Source organism: Mobula birostris, chromosome 16, assembly GCF_030028105.1.
Source record: "Mobula birostris isolate sMobBir1 chromosome 16, sMobBir1.hap1, whole genome shotgun sequence".
NCBI classification, from domain to species: Eukaryota; Metazoa; Chordata; class Chondrichthyes; order Myliobatiformes; family Myliobatidae; genus Mobula; species Mobula birostris.
Window position 1 is genome coordinate 61,288,367 of NC_092385.1, and position 16,957 is coordinate 61,305,323.

Consider the following 16,957-nt stretch of genomic DNA (forward strand, 5'->3'; position numbering starts at 1 on the left):
TTTCCTGAATGTAGTACATTTCAGCAGACTTTGGCCACTTTAGCAGAAGTGTTTGTAATTGTACTTATGGCAAAGGTGTATGGGTATAGAGGGAATTAAGGAAGACTTTTATTTTACCCAGCTATTTGGAGCGCACTGCCCGAGAAAGTGGTCAACAACAATGAAGTATCTAGGCCAGCATTTGAATTGGTCAGGTTTGCCAGGCCTCTAGAACAATCTCAAGCATACCATCAGTTTGAGACACCTATACCCGAGGTAGCGCGCCTTCCATCATCTACTCCTCGCTCAACTTGTTCACGTGCCCTACTTCGCAGTTGTTTGGTTTCCGGCATGGTTCGCCTCCAACCGAAAGCCAGCCTCGGGGCATTATCCTATCAGGAGCTCCGTTCCTTTACTCCGCTTTGGGCTGTCCAATGAAAAGTAGAATCCTTGTTCATCTCGGCCTATCATACGACAACATAGCGTCACCAGGTGAGCGCGCGGGTTTTCTGTTGACAGCGTCAAGCTGCTTTAGCTAGATGACGACCAGCGCGAAGGCCGGAACTTCTGGGCTTCTGTCCCACTCCAGGACACTCTTCCTGAGAAGCGACGGCGTACCGCTGCGCTTTTATATCAGGCCAGGGGCTACTAAGAGTTCGCTACTGCCGCTAATATTGCACGGGGGTGGTGTGATGTGCCGAGTGCAGGAGCCGGGCGCCATTCTATTAATGGAGTCGGCGGAACGGGAGGAGATGCCGCGTGGCTACCTTCAGACACAGTACGTGCTAGACTGCGTGGAGAGGAACCAGCAGTTACCAATGGAGGATTACATGGCAGTCGGGATACCACCCCAGCGAAAGCGGCGACCGAGCGCCGCCGGCAGGGTTCCCTACTCCAAGTCGGAAGACGTGGCTATCCTGATGTACGTGCGCGACCACGGCGGCGCGAGCTCGGCGTGCGGCAACGCGCTCTGGCGCGAGATGGAGCGCGTGCAGCTGACACGTCATAGCTGGCAGTCCATGCGGACCCGCTACCTCCAGCATCTCCGCGGCCACGAGCATCTCTACCAGATCGACAGCCGCTCCGTCATCCCCACCGTCATCATCCACCGAATGCTCGACCGGCCACCGCCCGAACCAGAAGCGGGTAAGGGAGAGGGCGGGGAGGGGGGGCTGTGGTGGTACGGTGGGGAGAGCAGCCACTGCGCAGCCTCCGAAACCACATGGTCTTGCGCCTGCGCAGATCCCGCTCGCACAATAATACGAGATTTTTCTGTTATCTTGGTCTTTTTTTGATCGCCACTATTCCTTTTTATTTTTAAAGAAAGTACTTAATGTCATTCTGTTCCATATTTGCTGTGAATTCCATAGTTTCAGACGATTGATTGAAGTGTCAATTCATAGGAGAGCAGGGTCTGAAAATAGTGTGGAGGATCACTGTATTTTCTAATTACTAAATAATCTAACCGCTAACATAATTGTATTAATGTGCTATACTGTACTATGATTGTCTACCCTCTTACAAAAAATATCTGTAGATCATTGGTTCTCTCAACCATTTATTGTAAGCTGGCTCAAAGTTTGAAAGGAAAATATCACTGAAAAGAAGACCTTGCTCAAGTCTTTTCTTTCTGCTGTAGGGTCTGATGGTAATGGAAGCAATTAGCTGTTAAATTTTCCAAGTTCCTTGTATAAATTGCACGTTGCAAAGATAGTCTACTAAGGCATATTCATGAGTAGAGACTGCATATGTTGGGAGTCTGGAGCAACAATCAAGCCCTTTCCTCCGATAAATGCTGCTTAACCTGCTGAATTCCTACAGCAGATTGTTGGTTGCTTCACAATGATATTGTCATTATGACCTATGTAAGGAGTTGTTTCAAACTGAGTTGGTGATAGTTTGCAATACTGAGGTGCTAGAATAAAATTTGGCAAGTCTTCATTGATAACAGTAAGTAGAATTTTTTTTTTATCCTGTGGAGATAAGTTCCCATTTTGTCAATTTCACAAAAATCATTCGCCCTCTTTTCATTGCCCAGTGAAATTCTATGTGGGTGTTTGTGTAGATAAGGGGACAGTTGATCTTTTGGGTCAAGATACAGAGTGAGATGCGCTGGCAGGTGGGAAGGAGGAAGTGATGGGGGTGGAGCTGGGACACTGGTCAGTGAGTGATAGGTAGAGAAGGAGACGGGACAGGGAAGGGAGAGGCAGAGCCTGGGAGGTGATTTGGAGGCAAGAGTCTGGAATCTGATGAGTGATAAGTGAACCGTGCTGAACCCAATCTTGTCTATTGCATTTGGTGTTCTCAGTGTGGTTTCACTAACATAGAGTAGAAACAGTTTTGCTGAACTATGCTTTGTCTATAATAGTCTAATGAGCTGCAGTGGCATGCTGTTTCAACTTCCTTTCCTATTCTCATACCAAATTCTGCCCTCAGCCTTCATCTTATTCAACATCAGATTCCAGCTTCCACCTGTTTACCTCCATCCCCCTCCCGTACTCCAGTCTGGCTGTACCTGAGCCTTTTCCTTTCTCACCTGTCTCTACTTATTAAACACCTGCAGCTGTCTCCTGATTCCAGCCCTCCTCACCTGGTTCCAGCTGTTGTCTGCCAGCTCCCGACTTGCCCTTTCCCCTTTGTGCCTCTCCTTCACACTCTTGTCTGATGCAGGGTCTCAGCCTGACCGCCAGTTGTTTTTCTCGTTCCAGACTTCAGCATCGGCAATCTTGTATGTTGTGGGTATTGGATCATTTGTTCATGTCTCCAACTTTGGGGTCATATGCTCTCCAGGAACTCCTACCTCAGAGTGGTGAATGTGTGGAATTCTTACCACAGGAGGCAGTTGAAGCCAAATGATTAAACATATTAAAATAGTTACAAGTAGTTCTAGGTTTAAATGAATCAAAGAGTATAGTGAGAAAGGGGAATCTGTACGATAAACTTGAACATATTGAATTGTGGAATGGGTTTGAAGGGGCAAATGGCCTATCCCAGCTTCTGTATTTCTTCTCATCTCTTAGCTGTACATACAACTGGTTTCCTACACAGAACTGTTTGTAAAATTGAAAGTGAGAATCCCCCTCCCAGGACTTGTGACCCTCATATCCTCACTTCTGGATTTCCCCACCATGGGAATTCCTTGCATCTCTAGGCTGTCCAATTCTATCATAATTTTAAGTTTTAGTGAGGTCCCTTATCATTCTTCAAAAAACTGGCAAATGCAAAGTCATCCCAGTCTATATGTGCTATAGATGTACATTATCTATAGATATAGATTACATCACCTGAATGCTTGCTTTCATTGGCTTTTCTTAATCCCTCACTGCCCAGGGAATTTGTCTAGTTTGGTATGCCACTGAGGTAGAAAGCTTCCATCATTTATCCGTGTTATATTGCATGTGTGCTGGAGCCTTTCTGCTCTCACCTTCTAACTCTCCTTCCAACTCTCACATTTATAGTTTAATGCTGTCTGGAGATAATTTCACTTAATTTGTTTTTGTAAATCAGCAATATATTGTAAAGAGCTGAATCCAAAAACTGAATGCTGTGGCACCTATTGATCACTGCTTACCACTTTTGGCAGTCCCTATGTCAAGCAAGCTCGTCTATTGCTTCCATTTCTGAGATACAGATGACATCTAGGAAAAGTATTTGTCGGACATTCTGTAGCACAAGCTGATTCTGGGCGTGCAGCTTGCAGGCTATGGAATTCTGAAACTAGAAGTTTTTTTATTTACCCTAGCTCAGAGGCAAGTTCAGCCAGGGGAATGGGAAATGTATTTCAAAAAACTCATTATTAAAACAAGGTAGCTTTTCCTTTGTTACTGCACAGATAGCATACTTCAACTAAAGAATCAACTAGAATATTTCAATTTAATACATTGACATTTATTTTCTGTAAAATAATCCCACTCTTTTTGAAAGTCTTGTAATTATAACAAGACTTATTTAGATTTTTGAATCAAATGAGCAAAACCAGAAAAATTGCAGTGATACTGCAGTTGATACTGATAACAGCTGACACTGGATTAAGATACATGAATGTGGCAGAGAAGAAAGTTTCCTTATTTACTTTCTATTGCTATTTGCTAGTCAATTAGAAGATGTTTTGTCAGACTGGACCCTAGCATTGCCATATCAAATACTCTTGTGTATTTCATTGAAGTCACCTCTTTTAAATGCTGAAGATAGGCTCTCATTTATGACTTCAGTGACCAGTTAATTATACTTTGTGGAGCTGCAGGACCTACAGTAGGTACAGATTACCTACATCTCATTCTAAAAGCACTACCTCTATACAGTTTAAGCCTGAATTATTTACCTTTGGATGTCTGAAGTGGGACTTGAAGAGTGCTTTACTATCAAATTGTGCTTATGCTTATCTCTGTGCAGTGGTTAGAGGCCACATTTCCTGCTCACACTGGGTCATCCAAGGTGGGAAGATTTATTAAAGATTGCCTTAGACTTACTTGTTAAGCAACTGGAAACAGGCCCTTCAATGCAACTTGATTTTGCTGAGCCTATGATGCCTACCTGAGCTAGTCCTAGTTGCTTGTGTTTGGCCTATATCCCTTAAGCCATTTCTATTTGTGTACCTATGTATTTTAAACATTACCATTTACCCGCCTCTGCCTTTGGCAGCTCATTCCACATTTCACTGTATGTCTGTGTGTGCTTGCTTATAAGCATCAGATGTAAGTTTGTATTTGTCAAAAATTGCAGTGACTTCTAAAGATCTAAGTAAACCCATTGGGGTGCTATTTCAATGATTATTGAATTAGCATTATACCACTTGTCTTTAATAGTTTCTCCTGTGGTTGAATGCATCTGATAGGTAAAAAGAATACTGACAGTCTCCAACATGCTGACCCAAAGTCGATTGAGGGTGCATCTTTCCCAGATGAGCAGGCATGTGATGGTGTAAATTCAGAGGAGGAATGCTTCAACATATTTCCAGTTGCTATTCGGGAATTTGAGGTAGGCTTGTTATCCTGTTAATGCATACTTTGTTTTTATTGAGGTTTGAAAGCTTTTCTTAGGATACAAAGCAACCAAGCATTCCAGGCTGAAGATTATGCTTCACTTGTCTCCTCAAATTTTTCATCATAGATAAAGGAGCAGAAATGGGCCATTCAGACCATCTTGTCTGGCTGATTTTTTTTTTCCCCACCCCATTCTCCCACCTTCTCCCTGGAAATGTTAACCCCTTTACCAATCAAAAACCTATCAATCTCTGCCTAAACTACATCAAATGACCTGGCCTCCACAGCTCTGTGGCAATGAATTTCAGATTCACCAATCTCTTGCTGAAAAAATTCCTCTTCATCTCAGTTCTAAAGAGGTGTCCCTTTATTCTGAGGCAGTGGCCTCAGATCCTCTCTTGGCCACTCTATCTAGGATTAGAAAGTTTTAGTGAGACCTCCTGATTTTTTTCTGAACGGGTACAGGCCCAGAACCATCAAATGTAAAGCCTTTCATTTTCAAGATCACTTTTATGAACCCTTTTCTAAGAACAACACATTTTCTTGGATATGGACTCCAGAACTGTTCACAGTATTCCACATGTGGCTTAACCAATGCCTTGTAAAGCCTCAGCGGTATATCCTTGCTTTTATATTCTAGATCTCTCAAAATGAACGCTATCATTGCATTTGTCTCCCTTAACAATCTGCAAATAATCTTAAGGGAATCCTGAACTGAGTCTCCCTGTCCCTTTGCACCTCTGATTTCTGAACTTTCTCCCCACTTAAGAAAAAATAGTTTACACCTTCATTCTTCCTATTAAAGAGCATAACCCAATACATCCTACACTATATTCCATCTGCCACTTCCTACCCATTCTAAGCTTTAAGTCCTGCACTCTCTCTGCCTCTGCGATGCTATCTGTCCCTCCACCTATCTTTGTATTGTTGTAAACTTGGCTACAATGCCATCAATTCCTTCATCCAGATCATAATCATATAGAGTGAAAATTTAAGCTTCCCAACACTGACTCTTGTAGAACTTCACTAGTCATCGGCAGCCAGCCTGAAAAGAACCCTTCCTTTATCTCCACTCTGCCTCTTACCAGTTGGAGAATCTTCTGTCATGCTAGTGTCTTACCTCTAACACCACGAGCTCTTATCTTGTTTAGCGGATTTGTGTATGGCACCTTGTCAAAGGACTAATGAAAGTCCAATTAAATTGTCTACTGATTGTTTACTTTCTCAAATAATTTTAACCGACTTGTCAGACTTCAATTTAACTTCTCTCTTTAATCAAACTATGCTGACTTTGTCCTGTTTTATCATGTACTTCCAAATACTCTAAAATTTCATCCTTAATGTTGGATTCTAGAATCTTGGCAACCACTAAGGTAACATTTTCCCTTGTTCCACCTACATCCTTGGTACCTACGTAGACCATGTCAATTGGAGCTTTCCCCTCCCATTCCCAAGTTCCTCTGCAAGCCGCATGAGATATCCTGTACCAGGCAGGCAACGCAGCCGTTGGGACTCTGTGTTTGGCTATCGATAACTGTGTGTATTCTCCTGACTAATATTAAAACTCTCTTCCCCACCTCTTGAACAGCACACTGCACCCTGTTAGAATGCTTGTCTTTCTTACGGACACTGCTCTTGTCCACATAGAGCAAGAACCTCAAACCTGTTAGAAAAGCTCAAGAACTAAGGTGGCTCCTTCAACACTATCTTCTGGATCACCCTAGCTGCTCAGTAATGCTCACACCCTTCTGTCCCTGAGCACTGATCAAGTTCGACATGGTTAATCTCAGAGGCTTCCTGAAACACATTGTCCAGGTAATTCTCCTCCTCCCTGATGGGTTACAGCGTTTGAAGCTCAGATTCCTGCTCATCAACTTTGAACCAGAGTTCCTCAAGAAACCAACAACAGGGACCACAATGGGGTACATGCTCCCACATCATGCAGCTGTAACACATTACCTGCATCTCCACTTAATTTAGTTATGATCTTTTTTAATAACAAAATACTTTGTTTTTATCTCATTTATGTTTAAATTACAGTAAGAGGTTTGCTAAGTTCAAGAAAGGGAAGTTAATGAACCTCATGCACTCTTACCAAAGCCTGATACCCGCCCTCTTCTTGCCAAACCTTCCCTGCTCAGTCAATAACTGTTCTGCTGGAGTATGCCATTTATTGACTGTTTTGTCTCCCAATTAGCCAATCCTGTTGATGGAATGCTTTGTTCCCTTCTCACTATATCCTTGTTCAGCCTCAAGCACTTCCTGTGAATTGAGTTCCTCATTCGCTCCACACTATAGTTTCTTGAGTTTCCTCTTAGTTTTTTTAGTGATTACCCTGTGATGATGGCCTTTGCTCTGGAAACATGCTTTCTGTATCCACTCGTCTCAGAGTCATTCACAGTTATACAAGCCTCTTACTAGGTTACCCCTCTTTTTCTTTTAGAGAGAAGTCCCAATATGTTTATTTTCTTGATTATGGATAGCTTTTTATTTTTGGTATCATCTTTGTTAGTCTTCTATACATCATAATTATTGCTTCTTGCATTGGACAAACAGGACTGTATTCAGCATTGAAGAACAGTGTACAAGTTTAGCAAGATGAAATGTTAACAAGCTTGCAGAGACCTCTGATGCTTTATTTTGACATGTGTAAACCATTTGTAGAGTAGGAAGGACATATCATTTCCTGCATTGTGGCCTCCTTGACCCTCAAAAGTGGCTGGAAAGAACCCATGTCATAAATGAATTTAAGTGATATTGAGATTGAGGAATGCAGGTGTAACCCTCTCACCATAGGCTCATAAAGAGTTAACTATTACTGTGAATACATGCTAACAGCAACATAATTTGACAATGCATGGGAATAATGATGAGAAAGCCTTTTTCAATAAATAAACACACCTAGGGTAAATACAAAATATAAAGGTTTGAATGTTCCTTTAAGGGAAAAGAGGATTGATACTTGTATGAACACTGACACACCCATGCAAATTTATTGTTCGCCAGAAAGCAATAATTTAATTCACACCATGAATTAGCGTTACATTGACAAAATATTTTAAACTCTAACAAAGTAAAGAAAAAGGCCCATTACACATATGTTAGCTTAAAGTGTGCACATAATCGTTGGAGCTCATTGTTGCGTAGTCAATCCAGGTTTGCTTCATTCCATTCACTGCTTGAAACACGGTCCAAGTGGAACATAAATAAATATCCAACAAGGCGTCTCAAACATTCTCCAAAGTCATGTGATAAGTAGCTAATTAATGTATTTGTACTTTCTCCGTGAGACTGTTGTCTGCATGAGGACTTTGTGACAGCAGTATCTGTCCTTCCAAATGGGTTCTGTGCGCACTTCACCATGTTCTTCACTCATGTTTGTCACTCCTCTCCATTCTTTCGTCTCCCTCTTGCTTCCTTCAGCTCTCTCCAGAAAAATGGCTAACCCTGATCCCTGTAGAATGTTCTGCAGCATATTATTGGACAAAATGTTAATGAAATAAATCCTACTGGCTATTACGACAAGCCTAACTTAATCAACTGAATTATTAATTTAAATATTAAAAAACTTGTTTTTACAATGTAATTAAAGGAACACATTGCATTTTGAGAAAATATGCAAAAATAAAATGCCCAACAGCATAACTGTATTGATACAATAAAGCATGGTTTAAATGAGGATATTACATGAGAAAAGCGTTTAACAGTGTGGGCACAGGAACACCTTGCCAGTATTTTGACACGTGTAAAGATAAAAGATTTTACACAAACTGTACATATAACTTGCCAGAACTTGAGTACCTGAGCTATAAGGAAAGGCTGAATAAGTTAGGACTTTATTCTTTAGAGTACGGGAGAATGAGGGGAGATTTGATAGAGGTCTAAATAGGCTAATTGCAAGTAGGCTTTTTCACTGAGGTTTGTTGAGACTACAACTGGAGGTCATGGGTTAAGGGTGAAAGATGAAATGTTTAAGGGGAACTTCTTCACTGAAGGTGTGGAATGGGCTGCCAGTAGAAGTGGTGAATGCTGGTTTGATTTCAGCATTTAATAGAAATCTGGATAGTTCATGGATGGGAGGGGTATGGAACTCCAGGTGCAGGGCGATGAAAATAGGTATATTAATATGCAAACACGAGGAAATCTGCAGATGCTGGAATTTCAAGCAACACACATAAAAATTGCTGGTGAATGCAGCAGGCCAGGCAGCATCTATAAGAAGAGGTACTATCGACGTTTCGCGCCAAGACCCTTTGTCTTAATAGTTTTACATGGACTAGATGGGCTGTAGTGCTCTGACTCAGCGACTGACTAATGCTGGCCACTGACTTTATTTTTTAAAAAAAGTTGGTGGCACCTTATTTAATGTCATTTGTAATTGCTATCTGTACATAGCACACTTGGCCTAGATTGGTATTTTAACCAACAATTGTCTGAAGCAGTATTTCCCAATCTTTTTTGTTTCGTCCAACACCCCTCCAAAGCACCTTCATGCTTGCCAATACACCTCTTAGGCTCAAAATACTTTCTGGCAGCCCCATACTGTAAAAACGTGTCTACCATATGCTAACATGAGAAAAATTATTCTGCTTTATTTGTCTTTAAACCTAGCTTACACAGTACCTGTGTACTGTACAGCAACTTTGATATCAATGTGATCCTTGACCTTGATGGTTTTTAGCAAGTGTTAAAATATCTGGTTCAAGTTGTGGCAGCAAAAGCCTTAAGTCCCCACTCGTAAAAATGTCCAAGTGGTGTCTGTTTTTTGTGTGTGCGGTTCACTGCACTGAAGCCTCTTTCAACGAGGCAGGAGGATGGAAATGTAATGAAGAGCAGTTTGCCTCTTCTCCAAAGACCAGGAGATTTTGTATGACAGTGTAGCCACATACCACAAAAGCCAACATTTTTTGAAAAGCATTTTTGCTTCATCATCATTCTAAATTTCTTATTGCAAGCTTTTTTCCTGTTTTTCCATCTTGCAGAGAAATGGTTTAATTAAGCAGTCAGGAATTTCCAGATTATTCAAATCCGTGAATTGAATCTGAAAATCCTCCAGTGACTACAGATGTAAGCAGTACTCTTGCAAATCTCTGTCTGTGAAAGATATGCAACAGAATGTATAAATGAAGCCACCAGAGAAAAGTACTGGTAGATACAAAGCAGCTTCTTTATTTGAAAAAACAAGGTACAATAGGCATCATATGGAGATGCTTTCGGTCGAAAGGTTTTGCTGGCCCAACATGGGGCTTGGTATTTTATGTACTAAATATTAAAGTACAATTCCATTATTTTTTGCTTTCACTGTTTTCCCTCCTACATCCATAATATAAATAGCCTGTCTAGTTGTTGGCAAGGGTAGGTCAGTTATTGATACCAATGCCCCTGTGTCAACTAATGTCGCATTGCTGGACCCCTAAGAATGCTGTTGTGTACATTCGTGGGTTACCAGTGCTGGCAGTGGGGGCTGCCACCACATCATCTTCTGACCTAGAAGCCGTATTCACTAGCTCTATGATCTGACCAATAGATAAAATGGTCAGACTGGGCATCAATGGGGTGAGAGATTGCGTGTCTGCTGTGATGTTCACCTGTTTTTCTTCTCTCTGTTTTTGGACATTGCCTTCAACCATGTCCAGATAGGCCACACCTGTAGCATATCAACTGCTTTGCCCTCCCACATCTATTCCAGCAGTGCCTTGCTTTGTGTCCTGGCTGCCGGCAAGCGAAACAAACCCTCAGGGACATCACAGCAGCTGCATCCACCATAGCCATTTTACAATTTCTCTTGCACTTTCTTTGGTCTATCTCACTGGCCCATGAAAGTATTGCAGGGTAGGTCGATCCCACCGTTATCCCTAAATCTAAAATTTCCTGGTGGGCTGAGCTCAGGCCTTCCTTTATCATTTTCAGGAAGACTGAACCGTCCCTCCCTGGATTATCCAACTCAGAATACTCCTCATGCGCTCAGTATTTGCGTTCTGCATAATCTGTGACTGCCTCATCAGCTCTTTGAATCACTGCCATTATCATTCCCCAGTTACTCTCACCCCTCCCCAGTTACTGCTTCACATCCCCTTTAAAAGAGAGATATCTATCTTCATTTCTGGTGTTCCTGGTAGTTGCCCATGTACCATTGTGCATCCTCTAGGCCATACTGTCCCACATATTCCTTGGGCACTTTGCTTTTCCCAACATGTGTATATCTTTAGGGTGCATCAGATGAATGTCAACCATTTCCTTGAGGTAGTGCCACAATTCTGAATTCCCACATGCAGCTTTAAGTGAGGACAACTCTGATAAAATGCTTTGTTTCTCCTTGGGGGTGAAGGGCTTATGAATTGTTGTAATCAGAGTCACAGGCTGGCTTGAATCACCAGGGTTCTCGGCCTGATGTTGCCTGACCTCAATAGGTGCCATCCTAACAGATGTATCTGGGTAAAACCTCTCCCTCAATTATCTCCACACTAATTCCCACACTATGCAAAATATAAATGATGGGTACCAGTTAAACAGCCCATACCTAAAACTGCAGGGTATGTACTCTGCAATCTTCCTCTTTTGAGCATCTGAACTCCTGATGCCTGTTGTATACCTTTTGCATTACACTTGCAAAACGCGAATGCTGGAATGCAGCTCCCTGAATGAGTATACATGCCCCCATTGTGGTGTCCCGAACCGTCAAAAACCACCCTTCACAATTGGCGGCTCAGTCTCACCAAATTAACAGGTGAAGTTTCATCTCGTACATAAACACACATGCACACACACACACCACCTTTGTATCTACCAGCTAAGCTCTCCATGTTCATGATATCTCGTGTACCACTGACCTGAATAGATCCAAGTGTGAGTGCTGATTTTTTAAAAAATACTCACCCATTTAGACTGCTAAGATCGCTGGTCACACGATAGGTCACAAAGGTATCCCACTCCTGACACCAAATGTTGTTGTCGTGAATGCAGCCACCAGAGAAAAATACTGGTAGATACAAAGCAGCTTCGTTACCCAAGAAAACAAGGCATATGGAGACACTTTTGGTCGAAAGGTCTTGCTGGTCCAATGTGGGGCTCAGTATTTTATGTGCTAAGCATCAAAGTACAATTCCATATTTACGAAGTATGCACAATGCTTTCTTTGAAACTACGCAGAAACTTCACACCTCCATATTCTCACACATAGAACAGACATTCAAATGAATTTTATCAGCATTGTCTGGTTTGAGTTTCATGACTTTTAGGAACCTGTTGTTCAGAGTTGCATTCCAAATTAAATCCACAATACATATTCAGATGTGAAGACTGGTGATTTGATGAAAGTAAATGTGCTAACCCCAAAGATTGTTCTAACACTTTCCATGCAGGGAAACTGAGAACATTCTTCTCCCAATGTTTTGCTTTATATATTTTTAATTCTCCATTAAAAGTGGACACTACACTTCTTGCCTGGATAAAAGTGAAATTTGCAATCTGCAGTTTCATTTTCAGACTGTTCATTTTGTCATACTGATCAGCTAGGTATGCCACATCTCTACATAGAAGTTCAGTCTTGTTTCCCAAGCTCTTGTCAACTTTGAGCAAAAATTTGACCACAATGTCAAAAAGATCAAAGAAATGTTTTAAGCAGCAGCCTTTTGACAGCCGCCTTCAGTGTGAAGAAGCAGCATTTCAAGCCTGCCATCGTTATCTTAATAACTGGCAAAATAATCCATTTTATGGATGAGCTTTAATTTTGTTCATAGCAGATATTACAAGAATTATGCTTGAAAAAAGTTGCTGGCTGAGATTTTTGGCTGCAAGATGTTAATGATGAATTAAACAAAGGATTGCAAACAGACTTGGAATTTCTTTTTATCATAAATGCCACTAACGACCTGTCATATATGATGCTCAAGAAATCACGTTCCTAATCAGAATACTTTTTATCCTCTATATACATTTTGAGCTCATCATAGACTGATTCTCTGTTGATATTTGTTTTTAACTTTTTACAAAAGAGAATCTCTTCATAAACTTTTTCATTTTTGATAAACCGTACATATGGCATTAGCAATTCCTTATTGTCTTGCACAGTTGATGCATCCAATTGTGTCCCAAAGTCTGATTTTTGTAGCTCTGTGCATAGTTGATACTCAGTGTCTTCACTCGTTTTGTTAATACGACGAGCTATAGAGTTATTACTCAGAGGAATTAATTTTAAAATACTGGTATCCATTTTGAAAACAGTGGTGAGTACTTCTAATTTAGCAGGCATTATTAATCTTTAGCCAACTGTATGAGATTTTCCACACTTTGCTATCACTTTGGAAATGTTATAAGAAACAATGAGACCACTATCAAGGTCACTTTTAGCTTTCTTGGCAAATAACTCAAGTGTGCAACGCTTTCCAAATGCTTCTTTCATCTTCTGGAACAGAGTAATAACATAAGTAGCCTGTTCAGGGTGGCTTTTACAGAAGTATTCCTGCAATCTTGATGGCTTCATTAGACCGTGCAGTATTTGAAATAAGAGACATGGGGTGTCACTGCTGTGATGCCAAGCAAAGGTATCGGATGATTGATGCTAGTCAGAGAGATAAGAAAGACAATGGAGAAATATTCAAAATGCTAATAAGAGAGAAGAGAGGGATTAACGGAAAAGAAACACAATTCAGAATATTGACAGACCGGTTGCTTTGAACCTGAACTGTTTGAAGTTTGATGGACAGGGGATACCCCAGCAGGGGGATAAAAAGAGCAGGTTTGCTAAGACACGCAACACACCACGAGACTACGAGACCCTGGGAAGAGCAGTGTGCCCCCACATGTTGGTGGGAGTTTGGCGGTCCGGTTCGCGGGAACCGACCAGAGGCTCACAGGGTGTAAAGGTACGATCGGTGGGAACCTGGGGTGTGTGTCCACCCTTGCCTGGGTGCCCGGTTCACCTTGGAACAATCATATCTGGAACGGAGGGGTCACAGCGGGAAGGAAGACATCAAAGGGTCTGCCCAAAACCAACTGCGAAGACATCAAAAAAAAGTCTGCCGAAACCAAATTGCTTATCTCCCTCCCCCCTCCCCCAAACAGTACAACAACAGCGATTACTGCGAACTGCACTAAACTGAACTGAACTCTGCTTCACTTAAGATTGATCATTTTACCCCTAGACTGCAATAGAGCTTGGTTGATTCCTATTACCCTATTTCTGTGTATATGTGTGTATTATCATTGCTAACCTGTTACATTAGAGTACTGTATTACTTATGTTACGTACCCCGTAACTGGGTTGCCAAACCAGCAGAAATGGATCACTCAGCTGGAGTCTGGATTACTAGAACTAAGAAAGTTTTATTAAAGAAACAAGCAACACAGTACTCTAATCAAAAGGATAATAAATGCAACAGTTCAGCAATGATAAACACATGTACACAGAATTAAGATAACAGGATCAATCAAGCTCTATCATTGTCTAGGGGTAAATGACCAGTTTCAAAGTGACGCAAAGTTCAGTTCAATTTAGTTCAGTTCAGTTCGCAGTAATCGCTGCCGTGGGAGATGGACAGTGGGGGGAAGGAGAGAGAAAGCAAAACGAATGAATATTCAAACGGCTTCCACACACAGACCTTCGATATTCTTCGCAGTCAGCTTTCGTGCGAGCCCTTTGTGATGTCATCTGAGGTCACCGACCGTGACCCCTCTGTTTCCAGATACGATCGTTTCTCTGCGGTGAACCTGGCACCCAGGTAAGGGCGGACACACACCAGGTTCCCGCTGATCGTGCCTTTCCACCCTGTGCTTCTATGGCTTGGTCCCCCGACCAGCCTTCCAAAACTTCCCACCGACTTGTGGGAGACGCACCGCTTCCAGGGTCTCGTTACCTCGGGGTGTCGTGTGTGTCTTGCCTTAGCGAACCTGTCCCTTTTTATTCCCCTGCTGGGGTATCGCCTGTCCATCACTTCAAACAGTTCAGGGTTCAAAGGGGGAGCCGATCTTGACAGCTCTCCTTCCGTTAAACTCTCCCGTCCCTTCATTAACATCTCCAAATGCTGCTCCATTGTTTTCCTTATCTCTCTTTCTCCTGAAGACAGGTGGCAGACCAACTCTTGATCCCACTAGTGCCAGCACAGGCCAGCTAACATCTTAATCTATGTGTATTCTTGTCACACTTATGTCTTCAATAAAACTTCATTAGTTCCTAGTAATCCAGACTCCAATGAGCGTTCCATTTCTGCTGGTTTGGCAACCCAGTTACAGGGTACGTAACACTGCTCTGACAGGAATGGAATAAAACCATATTCCAGGTATGTTACATTGTACTGGTGTTCCCTGCTTTTTGAACATTCGCTTTACGAAACCTCACTGTTACGAAAAAAAAAGCAGCGCGCGATAAAAGGCACCGCGCACCCCGAGCAGCCGCTCTCCCCCGGATTCGGAACGGCATTCTCGCCAGCATTGCTTTAACGCATGCCTGTGAGCAGCCGTTAGCGAGATGAGTTCTATGCTATCGGAAAAGCCTAAAAGAGCTCATAAGGGTGTTACACTTAGCGTAAAACTAGACATAATTAAGCGTTTCGATCATGGTGAATGAAGCAAGGACGAAGTGAGCTTGGCTTGTGGAAGCTGACGAAGATGATGTTGAAGAGGTTTTGGCATCCCATGACCAAGAACTGATAGATGAAGAGCTGATGCAATTGGAAGAAGAAAGGATAACAATTGAAACCGAATGCAGTAGCGAACTGGAAGTGAAGCAACTGCGTGAGATTTTCACTGCAATGATAAAGTACGACTTTAATTTTGAAAGGGTACGTAGGTTTAGGGGATATTTGCAAGATGGTTTGAGTCTTTACAAAGAACTGTATGATAGAAAAATGCGCGAGGCTCAGCAGTCAAGCAAGCCAGCCTTCCACATCAGCCACAGCAGATGACGAACCTTGACCTTTGACATTGAGGCAGGCAGTCATAGGAGAAGATGAGCTGCCTGCCCTAATGGAAATAGACGACGAGATGACACTTCAGTGTCCCTCCACCCCAACACCCAGGCAGCAGACAGATACCGATTCGCGGAGAATGCAGCAGTAGCCAGGAGACACACAGCACATCTTTTAAAAAAAAAGCCGAAATAAACATGCTAATTAATTACATGCCAGGCGGCACTAATTAATTAGCATGTTTATTTTGGCTTTTTTTTTAAAAGATGTGCTGTGTGCCTCCCGGCTACCACTGCACCCCTGCGTGCTTTGTGGCAATATATCGGTCGGTGGCCTGGAGGGTGGGGGCCACTGCACCACCCCAACCTGTGACGACTCAGTCTAACACACCATCATCAGTGTGCTCGGTGCTGAATCAATTCCGGTAAGTGATACTACACTGTACATACATTATTTCTACTTTATATAGGCTGTGTATTTTTACGTGTTATTTGGTATGATTTGGCAGTTTCATAGCTCAAAGGTTACTGGAGAGCGCTTGCGCCGTGTTTTTGCCAATAGCGCTTGCGTGAGATTTTCTGCCGACGGCGCTTGAGTGAGATTTTTGCTACGGAGAACAGTGCAGTAATGATTGTGGAAAAGTATTTCTACTTTATAAAGGCTGTGTATTTATCATATCATTCCTGCTTTTACTATATGTTACTGATACTTCAGGTTTTATGTGGTATTTGGCATGATTTGGTAGGTTATTTTAGGGTCTGCGAACGCTCACAAAATTTTCCCATATAAATAAATGATATTGCTTCTTTGCTTTACGACGTTTCGGCTTGCGAACTGTTTCATAGGAACACTCTACCTTCGGATGGCGGGGGAAACCTGTATTGCTGCACTTTCTGTAGTTCGTTTCTTAGCAGGATTAAAATTCAAGATTCACCACATTCAGACTCAGAAATTGCACTGTACATCATTAATGGGGCTAAATTAAAACAAAGAATTAACACAAACTGGGAATGCCTATTGGATGTTGACGGGGTCAGTGAGTTGAGACGGATGAAACAACAGTAGCAGCCCACAAAAAAACAGCAAGGTGAA

At 42.1% G+C, this 16,957-nt stretch overlaps 1 protein-coding gene across 1 annotated transcript in view; it reads left to right on the forward strand.

The window, feature by feature from the left end:
- Positions 1-465: 465 nt before the first annotated feature.
- terf2ip (telomeric repeat binding factor 2, interacting protein) overlaps positions 466-16,957 on the forward strand; it is a 30,658-nt gene continuing 14,166 nt past the window's right edge. The window contains exons 1-2 of the mRNA XM_072280724.1: positions 466-1,125; positions 4,814-4,956. Of these exons, the coding sequence (XP_072136825.1) occupies positions 519-1,125; positions 4,814-4,956 (750 nt within the window). The 5' untranslated portion in view covers positions 466-518. The remainder of the gene's footprint in view (positions 1,126-4,813; positions 4,957-16,957) is intronic.